The following is a 15,225-nucleotide window of genomic DNA, read 5'->3' as shown; positions in this document are numbered from 1 at the left end:
AAAGTCGGTGTGTTTTGAATGGAAAAAGTTCATCTGTTCACAATGCATTAAGGGATTTGTGAGCCAAACAACTGACTATGTTTGAAGTTTTTGGAACAGGTGCTGGCTGCCAATTGTTAATGCTTTTCATTCTTTGGAGGCCCGAGCCACTGCCAGTCCTGTGAAATTTATGGGCAGTTAGACATTCAGACTTATCTGTACACATTTAATCTTTGCTTGCTGCAGTATATTTTGTTGGATGGTTAGAATCAGTTTCTACAGAATTCCATTTACACATGCGCAGTTCTTATTGCTTGTCAATGACTGCAGGTAGTTAGCACCTGCACCTAATTTTCGCCACTGGACTTATTTTTATTTATCCTACTTTGACCCAGTGCAAGGAAGATTGACAGAAAAAGGAAAAAGAATAAGGAATAGAAAGAAAGATAAAAACCCAGTGAAAAGGGTGAAAACAGAGATTAAAAAGAACCTGCAAGATTGTGGGACAGAGACAGGAAATGTAGGGTTGGGGCTATGGGCAGGAGGTGGAATGAAGCCTTGTCTGTATTGGTTAGTATTCAGCAACTCGACATTCAGCAGTGGACACCAAACAAAATATTCAGCCCCTGCCTTTTTTATTTATTTCTACAAATTAGGCACTACTTGTTTACTGATAACTCTAATTTTACTGATCTACTCTAAGGCAGGTTTTAGACATATTGCGATGCAGTAACATCTTGATTAAAACTTTGCTGGCTAAGATCAACATTTTTAGTGGTGGAAATTGTCATCAGCCATCTGGGGAGTGGCTTACTTATTTGTTCCCACCATATTATTTATTTATTGTAGCCTATACCTACTTCTGCATTGAGACAAGTAAACATCGTGAGTTTAGTTTATGTCAAACATACATGTGCATTTTTACATACCTCAAATGACAGTAACCATTTTGACATAAATGCCAAGCTTGACAGTTGTAAATTACAGTGCTCTTTTTATTTTCCCTCATTCGTTTTTCTTTGACACTATTTTGTTCTTACATTGAAAATGTATTTACTTTCCTTTTCTGATACAGAGATTAAGGGCCTGATTTAGAGTTTGGTGGATGGGTTAGACCTTCTCAAACATGACTGATATCTCGTCCACCGTATTACGATGTCCACAGGATGTAATGGACTCATAATATGGGGGACAGGGTATCCATCACATTTGTGACGGAGTACCCCCATCTGCAAAATTCTAAATCAGGCCTTTAATTTGTACCTCATCGTACTATGTGTTAAATTTCAAGATATTCTTTTTCTGGCCCTTCTCCTATCTGTAGTCACTATGTGACTGTATGCATGTGGTATTTGTATTATGCAGATCTAGCCAAAGGCAGCAGAGAGTCGTGTACAGTTGTATGTTGTTCTTGGAAGGCAGATATTTTCAAAGGAAACTAAACTTATCTTAAGGCTTTCAAATATTCTGAAATTTTCCATACATAATGAGATGCGAAGAGGAACAAACATACAGCCACCAACATTAATGGTGTTTCATAGACTTTCCTTACATGATCAAAATCACTGGAGATTTATTTACAGCACTACCAAAAATGTGTCATGCTACCTCCAGATAGGTATGAACTCTTTGTGAGTACAATATTTGTTGAAGTCAGAATAGGGATTGTGATCTGTTAGACTTTTCATCCTTGGCGTGGTCTCCCTTAACTTTTTGCCTCTGTTTCCCAGGTTATTGATGTGTGCTGGACTCTGATTTTGCTATTTTTGTTACTCTGGGCACTTTACCACTGCTAACCAGTGCTAAAGTTTAAGTGCTTCTTTACAAAATGTGTATGTAATTGGCTTATCCATGATTGGCATATCTGATTTATTAGTAAGTCCCTAGTACAGTGCACTAGAGGTGCCCAGGGCCTGTAAATCAAATGCTACTAGTGGGCCTGCAGCACTGGTTGCGCCACCCACATAAGTAGCTCTGTAATCATGTCTCAGACCTGCCACTGCAGTGTCTGTGTGTGCAGTTTTAACTGTAAATTCCACTTAGCAAGTGTACCCACTTGCCAGGCTTAAACCTTCCGTTTTCATACATATGAAACACCCCTAAGGTAGGCCTTAGGTAGCCCCAAGGGCAGGGTGCAGTGTATGGTTAATGTAGGACATATAGTAACGTGTTTTATATGTCCTAACAGTGAACTATTGCTAAATTCGTTTTTCACTGTTGCAAGGCCTGTCCCTCTCATAGGGGGGGCTACATTTAAATTTGATTAAAGTGTAGATTCCCTTTGGGAGCGGATGGACATGTGGAGTTTGGGGTCTCTGAGCTCACAATTTAAACATACATCTTTTTGTAAAGTTGATTTTGAGATTGTGTGTTTGAAAATGACACTTCTAGAAAGTGAGCATTTTCTTGCTTATACCATTTCTGTGACTCTGCCTGTTTGTGGATTCCCTGTCTGGGTCAGTTTGACAGTTGGGCTGGTTGCACCTCACACTAGACAGTGACACAAAGGGAGCTGGGGTGTAGTCTGAATTTCCTGATGAGCCATCTGTGCTAAGAGGGAGGGGAGGAGTGGTCACTCACACCTGAAAGGTCTGTGCCTGCCCTCACACAATGCAGTCTCCAACCCCCTAGTGAGTGTCTGGGACCTGGCCTGGGCAAGGCAGGATTTCACATTCAAAATAGACTTTACTTTGAAGTAGGCCTACTTCAAAGGAGAAACTGGTTATAAGAAGGGCACCCCAAACCACAGACTTTAGAACACTTCTGGAAACCAAGAGGAACCTCTGCCTGAAGAAGAGCTGAAGAGCTGAGGAAGGAGAGCTGCCCTGCCTGTGACTGTGTTTTGTGGAGCTATCCTGCAGTTGCTGCTTCTGCCAGAGTAAGAGGGCAAAGACTGGACTTTGTGTGCTTTCCATCTTGTGAAGACCTCCAAGGGCTTGATTTAGAGCTTGCCTCCTGTTGTTTGAAGTCTCAGGGGCAGCAAAGACTTCTCTCTGCCAGCACCTGGATTCTCTGGAGAGACTCCTACTCTGCCAAGTGGTGCCCACCCAGTTCCTGGGACCCTGAAAGGAGAAGATGGCAGCCTAAGAGGAAGAAATCCACGCACAGAACGCTGTGTGGGGAAAAGATCGAGGCGACTCTGAACTGCAGCTGGGAAATCGAGGCGCCGCCGGCTTTGCGGCTGAAAATTGACACTCGCCTGTAACGCGACCGAAGAATCGACGCACGGAGTTAGAGAAACGACACGCAGCATCTCTTTCGGAGGCTGGTGAGATCGCAACCCGCGCTGCGTGGTTTTCGGATCATCGTGCGGCTGGATTTCAGACGCAAACAGCGCTGGGTGTGTAAAAACAACGCAAGGCCTGCCCAGACCCGAGAGTGCTGACCGGATCAATGCATCGCTGTCCTGCGGAGAGAAGAAACAACGCGCCCGACCCGACAAAAGGAGAAATGACGCAAGGTCTCGCTCATGAGTGAAATCAACGCATTGCAAGCCCTTTTTGATGAACATTCGCCTATGTGGAGTTATTTTTTACGCACCCAAGGTACATTTTCATGATAACAGTGTTAGTGTGTGTTTAAAACTACATGAAGACTCTTTTTGCTTTTTAATTGATAACTTGACTTGTGTATTGTTGATTTGTGTCGTTTTGGTCTTTTTTGTTTAGATAAATATTCTCTATTTTTCTAAACCTGTGTTGTGGCATTTTGTAGTGATTTCATTAAGTTACTGTGTGTGTTGGTACAAATACTTTACACCTAGCACTTTGAAGTTAAGCCTACTGCTTGTGCCAAGCTACCAAGGGGGGTAAGTAGGGGTTAGCTGAGGGTGATTCTCTTTTACCCTGACTAGAGTGAGGGTCCTTGCTTGGACAGGGGGTAACCTGACTGCCAACCAAAGATGCCATTTCTAACACGATCCAACCAGGCAGATTGTAAAAAAAGCTTCTAAGCTGATAAGGTGAGAAAGCTCATAGAGCTTCGAGCAAAGGAGCTGAATCAGTCCAGCAACCATACTTCAGCTGTTCCGTCTGTGCATATAAGAAAAAGTCAGTGAAGTCTGTGAAAAGAGAAAAGGCAAGAAACTAAGATTGCAGTAAATCACAATGTCTGATGCCAAGGAATAATATACAGGGCAAAGGAGAAGAAAGGAAGTAGGTCAGAAAATTTACCAGTTATGAAAAATGTGAGTTTTTAACAGTTGAAAGGAATCTGCCAATTACTAAAAATGAAAAAGAGAAGTTGGAATAGCAATGTTTCGGAAAGATTTAGGGCCATTCATTGAATACACCTCTGCTTGGAGATAATCTGATCCTGGTCCTGTTTGGAGGTTAAAGATTGACTGTTGTGAATGGCCAATAAATCAATGTATATTTTTGAACTGGCTGTTTACAAAGCACACCGCAAAAACAAAATTCTGTCTTGCTGTCCAGGTAAAATGGGCGTCTATTAAACAGAAGGGGCCTGTTTATTCTGACCCTTATGAGTACTTAACAGGGACATGATTGTAACCTTTGAATTGCTGGTTACAAATAGATTTCTGGAGAACGTGCTCACTCCTTGTAAATGACCTATCATACTCGTTGTTTGGGGCGGGAAAAAACACAGACCATATAACCCAGAAAGAAATAGTAATAAGCAGACGGCCCATGATTGGTTAGTGACAACAATGCATTGCAAGACAGTCCCTTATCAATGGTAGTGACTAAAGGGTTAAAACACAGGACGTGATATGCACTCTTGTGAACTCCATCCAAATGCTTGTGTTTGTACCCATTGCTGGTGCTCTCTGGAACTGATAAGCCTGGTTAGGCTGTATATAAATATTGTGGAGTTGCCTTCCCAGCAAATCGGTGTCAAAATTTGATTCAAGCCACGCTATATGGGGTAGCAACAGCTGCTGTGGGAAATGGATGGCCCTATTATCAGAGATTACAACAGTAAGAGCTTGTTTTCTGACAATATGTGCCACAGAAATTCTATAAAACCGCCAAAGACTGTTGCCGCAGGTTTAAGAAAGATCAGCTTGGTAACAAGGTTTAAGCATTGCCTGCATACTGCATCTGGCAACACATGTTGAAATGTTAAATGCTAAGCATGTTAAATGTTAAAAGCACATGTTAAAATGGGAAAAGCTGGAAGAGGGTAAACAGTATCAGACTTGAACAATTTCTGAAGTTAGTGGAGGACGGTCAGGGTACAGAGACACCATTTTGCATTATGTTTTAAGGAAGACCAATGTATCTGGCAATTTTATCTGAACACTTAAATGATACCTACTGTAGTAACGAAACTTAAGCTCGACTTCTTTTTAACTCACACTTTTTGTAAACGTTTCTGTTTTGTTCGTTCTGGTAATGTCTTAAGCAAGCAGCTAGAAAAGTCAGTTAAGGTAGTTAGTACTTTACTGAATGGGGAAAAATAAAAGAAACAAGGAAAATAAAGGCTGGGACAGCATGTGAGTAGATGAAAATAATGCTGTTGAAAGTATCCTGTCTCGCTCCATCTGCCTGAAAGCTTCTAAGCACTTAGAAAAATTCTACATCCTATCACTACTTATTTCAATAACAGGAATTTTTAAAAACGTTTTATATTCTTCAAAGTGTGTATTTTGAAAGTTCGGTCAGCTTTAGTTGCAGTAACTCCAGTAAATCAAGTATTTTAATCACAAGTGGTTTGAGAGATAGTGCAGTTGATATATATAAAGTCGAGCATATAATTCATTCAATGTCTGAGGTTTGTTTGCACTTATGCTCCTCATATTATGTAAAGCAGTGAAACGGTTACAATAGCAAATATGATTATTGTGTTTATTTAACAATAAATAATAAATCCATCGAGATGCTCCGATCAACAAATTAACATAGCAGCTGCAATAGTGTTTTTTGCCGTTTAGGTTGTTAAAAAGCTTGGTCGGAAATGCAGAACTGAGAATACAACGGAAAGTGACGAATGTCATGTTGCTAGTTTACCCGCACTTTGCTGGTCCCTTGCAGGGGTTCTGCCGCTGCCGCTGACGGAGTTCCTGAATTGTGATCTGCAAGGCGGCTCTGGTCTACTTGCTAACCCTTGTCACCGCTCCTCTAAGCTGTCCCCCCCCGACCTTCCACCTTCGGAAGAACAGGAGCTCAGGCCGGCGCAGGGCTGTAAGCCGATAGCGCCCCAGCCACCGCTGAATGCGCGGGAAGGAAATTGTTCCATATGCATTCGCCGCGGATTAGTGTATTGGCTTACGGTTACCGCCAAAGCCTGTTAGCCTCCTTTGGCTGCTACAAGTAGACCGAGAGATGCCATTTCTAACGCGCTGCTCACAAGGTAAGACTGTAGCGACGAATGCAATAACTGCAGACGGGCCGCAAACACGTAAGCAAGCGCAGTCAGTCATCTACATCGTTGTGGGATTCACTCTGGTGTTTGCGCGTCAACTGAGCTGTCGCATTTTCAAGTTAGAGCAGTGAAAATGTCTTGGATATATGGTGGAGTGGCTTAAAAATAAATGCTTCGTTATTTAATGTATGTTCGTGTTCTGCCAGTATATTTTATTGTCAGCTGTGGTGCATCTCTCAGCTGGTTCTAAGACACTTTGTAGAACTATATTTCTGTTTTGTGAGCCAGTAAATTGCCATCCAGAGGGTCCTTTTATTCATATATGTTTTCTGTTCAAGCTGAAAAACTAATTATTGATTATGTTTAGGTTGCATTGTTTGGAAAGGCAAGAGATGAGAAATGAAGAGCAGGCAGAGAATTCACCAGCTTTTCTACCCCGGTAGCTTTGAATCCGCGCCAGCTGATGGATTTAATGACAGGACATCGGATTAGTGTTACATAATGCATTGTGGGAATTTATGAGGCTTGCTGTTAGAGTACCAGCTGAAAAGGAAAAGGAAACTCAAGCCCACATGCTGAAAGTGGTAGATGTCTACGTGCAATCACTGTGTTCTTTATGGCTTAATGCAGAGGTCAAGCAATCCGGCCAACCGAAGCGCCTGAAGCTCAGTCCTTGAATATGTCCCGTCCACTTGCCAACCAGTGGTGCGTGGCCTGGCTCATCACTATCAAATCTATACAACCGTTGGCAGCCAATTGAACTAAGAGTAAGGTCTTGCTGGCAACTATTTTGCATATTGCTTGACACTGGACTACATAGGCAGAGAATAGAGTCGCAAGCGCCATTTAAAATGTTGCTTATATTTATAATAATTATTTGTGTATTTTTTTGCACATTATGGTTGATATATGATCTGTACGCCGAGGCATATGTACGCAAATAACTACATACTGCACGTGCAGCAGTCTTTATTTGTGGTATACACTAAGGCCCAGGTTTAGGAGGGCCTAGCTCCTCCTTGCGCCACATTAGCATCATTTTTTATGTCGCTAATGTGGCCCACTGAGGCCAAATTCGCCGCACCATATTTACAAAGTGGTGCAATTCATGCATTGCTCCACTTTGTAAACCCTTGCGCCATAGTATGCCTGTGCCAGGCATAATGTATGCACGGGTGGGGGGTTGTTCCCCCGTTAGCGGGACTGCAAAAATGGCACAGTGTAATATAAGAGATTCCACTGCGCCATTGTTAGCGACTATTTCTAACACCTGCACACGGGAGGCGTTAAAAGGGGGCATACCATTGTTTTCAATGGGCCCCTATGTACTTTGCAGGATTAGCGCCAACATTTTGGCACTAATCCTGCACAGTACATCAATAGCGTAACATTTTTTGACGCTATTGCCCCTTCTCTGCGCCATGGTGCGCCATATATTAAATACTTCGCACACATAATGGCGGCAGGGGGGCACTAAGGGGCGCAAGAACATTGGATTGGATGCATTGGATGCAGTGCAATTTTTCTTACATTTTGGTCTTAGTCCTTCCTTGTTTGACGGGTGTTCGAAGAGATCATGTGACCAATTGTAGTGTATGCACATTATATCCCGATGCTTTATAATTGTTAACCTGTATGAAAAAAAAGCCTGTTCCCAAGGGTGTTGAAAACATGGTTTATGACAACCATTCCGTGTCATCTATTTTGCATGAGTAAGACACATTGTACACAGGCTCTTAATTGTGAGAATTTGCATTATGATAAGTAGGAACAAGTAGCAGTGAGGCAGTTATAAATATGCAAAGGAAACACGAGCATGGTTATCAATAACTTTTTCCTTCTTTGCATATTTTTAAAGCACTTTCAAGGAGATTGTGGTTTTAGAATTAGATTTAGAGTTAAAACTTACTCAGAAATCTTCTGCATTAAAAACCTCTTTAGTAATGGCCCACTCTATTTGCATAACGAGGGACGTTATCACCTCTGCTGTCAAAACACAAGATTGTTTTCCTTTCACAAGTAAGATAGCTGACCTACTTAGCATATACAGGTAGCGAGAGGTTCATTAACTCTCTGATTCAGGTAATTTTTCATTGACATCTCATGCATCATATCAAAGGCATAATTAATTCTCCATAAATGTTCATGCACATTATGCAAGTATCATATTTTGCAATATTAGGTGTGTTGTAATGTATGTGTATTTTGACCACGGTTCTTATGGATGACACCACTCTGAACCCTGCTGCGAAAAAGTGACCATTTGTGTGTATTGTCATTGTTTTTAAAAGCGTTGCAGACAAGTGCCACAATCGCCTTTTGGATTCAATTAAAACATGGCACTGTCCTTCTCAATATAAATTATATTAGATATTGCACATCAGTGTGTGCATAGACAGCATTTGATTTTACTTTGACCACCACTGCATGCCCACTGAGGTCTGCTGTGATGTGTATAATATGGAATAAATAATAAACTGAATGTGTGCTTAAAGAACGTATGGTGGCAAGTATATGTTTGAAAGTTCCAAAAAATTGATCTAGAAGAAAAATAAACCATTTTCATCATAAAATAGTCCCCGTGTTAATCCACATTTTAATGAGTGTAGTTTGTTGCTTGCACAGAAATGGTAAATAGTCCTTTAATTTCATTTTAGAGATTAAAAGTACCACAGACCTCAAGGCTCTATGTGTAATGTGATGACAACCCCAGAATAAAGCCAGTCAAGACAACTGAAGAGAAATTAAAACATCTTCGCCTATTCTCACTGTTATGATGATTTGCAATGGCTTCTGCTGACACGCACACCAATTTAAACTTTTAATATGAATGTAATATCAATACACATACCCTGATAATGGTCTCATGAGTATTATTGGTGTTAGTCTATTTATAAAGAAGCACACAAGAGCTGTGCCAAGGTTATAGGCCCCAATCATAAGGGGAGGTCAGCAAGGAAGTGCAGAAAAAGAAAGTGTGGGTTTTGATTCCTGAAGGATGGCTTCCATACAATGCAAGTTGAGTTGAAGACCAGCTGTGAGCTCTATACAGGCCACAGTTCAAAGGGGAGACTCCTAAGTGTCTCCTTTGTGTCTCGAAGTTGTATAGGAGTGTGGTACCTCTATCTGCTGTCACTGATTAATACAGTCACCACAGGGTTTCCTGTTCAGAGTGGTGGGCCCTCATGAACCACAGATTGCTGCCTTGCTCACCAGAGAGCATCCAACCCCTGTCATCACAACCTCTGCATGGTGATTATATGGACCGCATGTACCGGTTTTACTGCTATAGCCCATATCTGTGTCAGAGTGCCCTCTCTCTTTCCGTCGGCCAGCTAGTGATTGTTCTAAGTGGTCATGTCTATAGAACTAGCAAAGAGGAGCTGACGGTGGGAACAACAGAAAAATACCCTCCCCCATAAACCCATGGCCATTCCTAGCTTTTACACCAAGGACTAATCGTTATCATTTGAAAATAATTGTAAGGGGTCAGGTGAGGGTCCGCTTTTCACCTGTTGGGGAACATACGGAAGAGGCTGGAAGCAGGTGCATAACCTATCACGCATGGAAATAGAACTAGCATGGCAGAAGATGTTAAGGGTGAGAATGCTCGAACGTGGTAAAGGAAGGGTTCCACACTCTCCTAGAGGAGACTGTGGCAAAACTGTTTACAAACTTGGGTTAGGATGGCGGGTTCCTGAGCGGGATGGGAGAAGCAGGAGGAACTTTCCATGATGGAATAGCCTTCCAGCACAAGCTTCTCTCGGCTTCCTCCCAACCAAGATAGTGAGGGAGAACTTGCAAGACTGAGGAAGGTAGCAGCCCCTAAATAGCAATGAGGTACAGCTCCCTCTTTCCTATTTTTCCATGAGATCTCCAGAGAGAATGGGAGAGGATGGACAAGTACGGAGAAGCAGAAAGAGCAAGCCCAGCATGCATGGAAAGAGTAACTGCAGACAACAAGTAGCAGCTTTCCAGTTCTGTGTATGCTCTGGCACCCTGTATTTCCCTCCCACTGGGCACTGATTTACACTTAGCTTGCTGGATATTTTAAGCCTTGATCAACAAGAACAACTATATATCATTTTTTAATTACTACACATTGTACAAATCAGAACAGTATAGTCCTTTGACGGGGCCTTTCATTCATAGATATATCTTTAAAATCTTGTTTTACTTTTATGATATTGTGTGACTAAAACATACATGTTTGTATCTAAAACATATCTGACTATATTTGCAAAGTTTAGGTTTAATAAAGTAAAATGTCCCTGTAAAAATTTGTAATCAAGTCACGCTATTGAACTTGAAGAAATGTTAATAGGCTCATATTTTCTTACTACTTGTTTTTGGCAAATGTAATCATTTTTCTAGATGTTAAGTTGGTCAGTTGCATTTGATTTCATGGTAAAATGTGGTTGTTTTGTGTACCTAGCAGGAACGGATGCAGGGATCTGTGAGCTGAATACTGCAAGTAAAGAAAAGAAAGACTTGTTTTGAGGAAACGGGAACGAGAGGAAGGAAGGAAGGATAAGGGAAAACACATAATTTCACGGACGAGGGAGAGTGTGAAGAAAAACGGGGACTATGGGGAGAAAAAAGATACAGATCACAAGAATTATGGATGAACGTAACAGACAGGTGAGTACTGATGAAAATTACTTGTTTCATAGACAGTATTCTCAGCATGTTTGAAATTTATAAGAAACAGATTTACATATGCATCCGTGTAGTCTTGTAATTTATAAAGAAGGTTCATACGGTGTCTCAGTACTTCTGGGAAATGCAAGAAGAAAAAAGAGATTTATATATGTATGTGTGTCCATTTGGAAATTATAAGAAAGTAAAGAAAATATATTACCTGCTGGCGGTCGCCAATAGGTAGTTATAGTTAGTACCACGTTTTCATAGGAGAAGCATTTTTGACTTCCTTGTATGTTTGGCGTCATTTCATGAATCTTCACTTTAAAAAAAAAAAGGATGCCAGTGATTTTTGTTGCAAATGGAATGTTCCAGGGTGATCCGTCAAGCGGGGCCCTAGAAAAGGAGGGGGGAGGAGGCATTAAAAAAAAGTGCTTTTCCATTGTTAATTCCCATGGGAGTTTTGAACACGACTCCAGCCCGAACCCCTGGACCGAATTACATCAAATTTGGCAGAAAGGTAGATGTTGTTCTGTATATTGTGCTTTTTCTTATTTGGTGTAAATCTGCTCAGTAGTTTTGGAGAAATTAGAGGAAATCCAAATTTGTATATCTGAGCGGAGCCTAAGCATAGAGAGCTCATGGTGAGATTTGATTGGCTGTCAGCACTTTAACCAGGAAGTGCTGGCAGTCATCTTAGTACCAATATACATGCTAGTACCCAATTGAAAAGCATTGCAGTGAATGACAGGTTTTGGGAGGGGGGGGTCACAAAAGGGAGAACGTATAAAGGGTGGTAACAAATTTTAGTTACAATATAAATCATTTATGATGGTACCATACTAATTTTGGGAATTGTGGTGAGTTCTAAGGTGATTTTACCCTGCTGGGATTTCATGAAGCATGTTTGAGAGAAATTTGTTTTCTCATGATTTTCCCATAGAGGTGATAAAAGGTGATCCAGAAGCTAAAATGAGAACATGTTTTCTGTGAATTCTCACTGTCTTTCTTATCCATTTGAGAATGAAGCCTGACATTCTCAGTAAAATGTACTTCCAACAGGAGCAGGCTGTCAGTTGATTCCCTTGTGTTCTTCTGCAGCTTCCCAGAGTGTTCTAAACAACAACTAGAGTGCTAACAGTCTTACTTATGACAAAAGTGTGGCACACCTGAAGCCATCTTGATTGAATCAAACTGGTAAAACCTAAAACATTTAATTTAGAAAGGAACATAATGAGGGAGTTCATTTTGTCATAGAAATTATGGTTAGTGCTCTAGGGGAAACAGCCTTTACAACGAAGGCTGAACCTTGCACGCCATTACCATGCATGCTTAACCACACATGCAACATTACTACTCATGCCATTACCACATATGCCTTTACAACAAATATGCCTTTACCACACATGCCATTACAACAAATTTTGTTGTAGAGGAATGAATGGTAAAGGCATAGTTGTTGTAAAGGTTTTACAGGTGGAAAAAACATTTTTAGGGTTTAGGGTAATATGAGGTTTTGGTTGGCAAGGGTAATTTTAGGGTTAGGTATGGCTTTTTGGGTGGCAAGGGAATTTTTAACATTTAGGGTGGGTATGGGATTTTAGGTGGCAAGGGTAATTTTATGATTTAGGATAGGTATGAGATTTTGGGTGGCAAGGGTAATATTAGGGTTTTTGGGTGGGTATGGGTTTTTGGGTTGTAAGAGTTTTTTCGGGTTTAGGGTGGGTATGGGTTTTTGGGTGGAAGGGTAACTTTAGGGTTTAGAGTTGTAATGGGATTTTGTGTGGCAACAGAATTTTTAGGGTTTAGGGAGGGTATGGGTTTTTGTGTGGCAAAGGTCCTTTTAGGGTTTAGGGAGGGTATGGGTTTTTGTGTGGCAAAGGTCCTTTTAGGGTTTAGAGTGGGTATGGATTTATGGGTAGAAAGGGAATTTTTAGGGTTTAGGGTGGGTATGGGTTTTTGGGTTTGAAGGTGTTTTTAGGGTTTAGGTTGGGTATGGGTTTTTGGGTGGTAAACGTATAGTAATTACATTTATTTTGTGCTAAAAAAACAGAAATTCACCGAAAAAAACAAAGGTTACAGGGACGTTATAGTTAGGAAATAGAATAAAAAAAAAACATAGACATTCACTTTAAAAACAAAAGGTTAAAGGGACGTTATTGTTAAACATACAAAACCATAGAAATGCAGCTATTATAGTTAGAGTTATTTCAAGTGACTCGTGCTCTAGGGTAACTATAACTCATCCCCTCGCCGTGCACTGCTAACTACCCCAGATATTACAGCACTCATGACATCTTTTAGAACACCATTGATAGTGTTACTGTAACATTTGCAGTAAAACTGTTGATGAGAGCACAGTGCATGGTGTGGGTGCTAGTTATTACCTTAGGGCACGAGTTATAGTTACTTGAAATAACTCCAATAATCATAGCTGAATTTCTATGGTTTTGTACGTTTAAAATGTGAGCGTAACTATAAGGTCCCTGTAACTGTTGTTTTTTTAAGTGATACATGTATGTGTGTGTGTGTGTGTGTGTGTATGTATCTAACATCCATAAGAAAGGCTGAGCTGTATTTGTATCTGTGCACCCTTGACAATCATAAAGAAGAATTGTAATAAACGTTTATGCATCTATCTATGTATCTGTGTTTTTTTACATGAATATTATCTCTGTACTGCTAGAATTTTATATGGAAAGTGTGTATTTACAGATATACATATATATGCACACATATGTCTTATGAAATTAATATTTATTTATCTATCTCTGTACTAATGGAAATAGTAAGGAAGTAATGAAGTGATAAACACACGTTTGTGTACTATTGGGAGCTACACGTAATGAACAGAGATTGGAAATTTTAAGGCAGGGTTTGACATTTGTACATAGATCTGTGTGCTGTATGAAATGATGACAAGAGTGTTTTTAATATCTCTGTAGTGCGTTTCATGCACATATTCAAGGCTATTGTCACCCTGGAAAGTAAATAAGGCAGCCTTTTCTTAATGGTATAGTTGTGTCTTACCCGTAAGTGGCTAATACTGTGTATGATAAAGATTTGTCTTCCCGTTTTTGCAATTGTTACTACAAAGCATATCACCCTAATATTGTAAAGTGTACTGAATGTTTATAAAGTGGCAGACAGTCACCTGCATATGTGATAAAGTAAGATTGAAGGAGTGGGTATTGGGAAAGAAGGCCGGGCTGTCAGTTTTTCAGAAACAGATACTTTTTCAAGGTGCAGCTCTGCAAGGCTCTTGCTTGCTAGGTATCTAACACGGTGTACATTTTTCTAGATAATTAAGGCCTGACAACTAACAGCATTGGCCCATTACATGCATCATCAGACAAAGACCTTCTACTCTGATGTAAGTGGTAAATAGGTATTTTATGGCTAGCCTACTAATTATGCATGCAGTTGATTTAGCCTCTAGTAGATAAGAGCAGACATAAATCAGTTGTCTCTGGCGCAATTAGGCACAAACAGTACCATACACTATCAGAACATTCAAGAGTGGCTGCAAAATTGCATGCTGTTCTTTTCAAAGAATTTCGCTGAGAAAATATTATATACAGGTAAAGTCTTTTCCTTGGGTTTAAGACATTCAGCTTTTATCAGCATGCAGCATACATACGTAAGATACTCCCTTTGTAGAGATGCCCTACATAGTGTCTCTGGGACTTGTGTATAAAAGGCTAGGGTGCAATGTATTCGGAATGTCTGCACACCAACTGGACTGCGGCAATGCCTTCATTTTGTGGTGCAACTGATGTACTAATCAGTCACACTTCAAAACGTGGATTCACTGGAGGTCTCCAAAGCTCACACCTAATGAATGTTAGTTAGGCAGGAGCAACTCTGTAACCCCAAGTGAATGCCTTCGAACATAGGAACGGAAAGCTTGAGAGGGACAGCAGACCTCCAGACCTGCGTTCGCATCTACTGGATGAAAACGTTATATTTTTAAAGAAGAGCCTGTGGTTATTGAAGGGACAGGCGCTGCTTAAAGAACACCAAGAGATACGAGAATCTAGGAGAGAAACTAGGGGGAGCATGCACGACCCCTGAGACACTGTCTGCTACCCTGGGGCTCCCCTCACTACAATTCCCAAATGGGAAGCTATACCATGGGCATAGCTTTGGCTTTGCAAATTAGTTATCATCACAGAGGTTGGTAACAGGCCAATAGTTAACAACTCGCAAAGGTATGTATCCCTCCAATTTGCTCTCCAGAAGCATTAAAAAAGGTCCATTACAAGTAAGAAAGGCTTT

The 15,225-nt window shown here is 40.7% G+C and overlaps 1 protein-coding gene across 24 annotated transcripts in view; it reads left to right on the top strand.

Annotated features, from left to right (window-relative positions):
• The window catches only part of MEF2C (myocyte enhancer factor 2C), a 426,321-nt gene that overhangs the window by 250,160 nt on the left and 160,936 nt on the right, over positions 1–15,225 (top strand). For 20 of the 24 annotated variants that reach the window (XM_069224979.1, XM_069225137.1, XM_069225092.1 and 17 more), the window contains one exon: positions 10,742–10,947. In XM_069224979.1, coding sequence (XP_069081080.1) covers positions 10,894–10,947 — 54 coding nt within the window. In that variant the 5' untranslated portion in view covers positions 10,742–10,893. The remainder of the gene's footprint in view (positions 1–10,741; positions 10,948–15,225) is intronic. The other 4 variants (XM_069224968.1, XM_069225026.1, XM_069225064.1 and 1 more) reach the window with 1 other exon arrangement.

Source organism: Pleurodeles waltl, chromosome 1_1 (genome assembly GCF_031143425.1).
Source record: "Pleurodeles waltl isolate 20211129_DDA chromosome 1_1, aPleWal1.hap1.20221129, whole genome shotgun sequence".
NCBI lineage: Eukaryota > Metazoa > Chordata > Amphibia > Caudata > Salamandridae > Pleurodeles > Pleurodeles waltl.
This window is presented reverse-complemented; position numbering and strand designations above follow the sequence as displayed.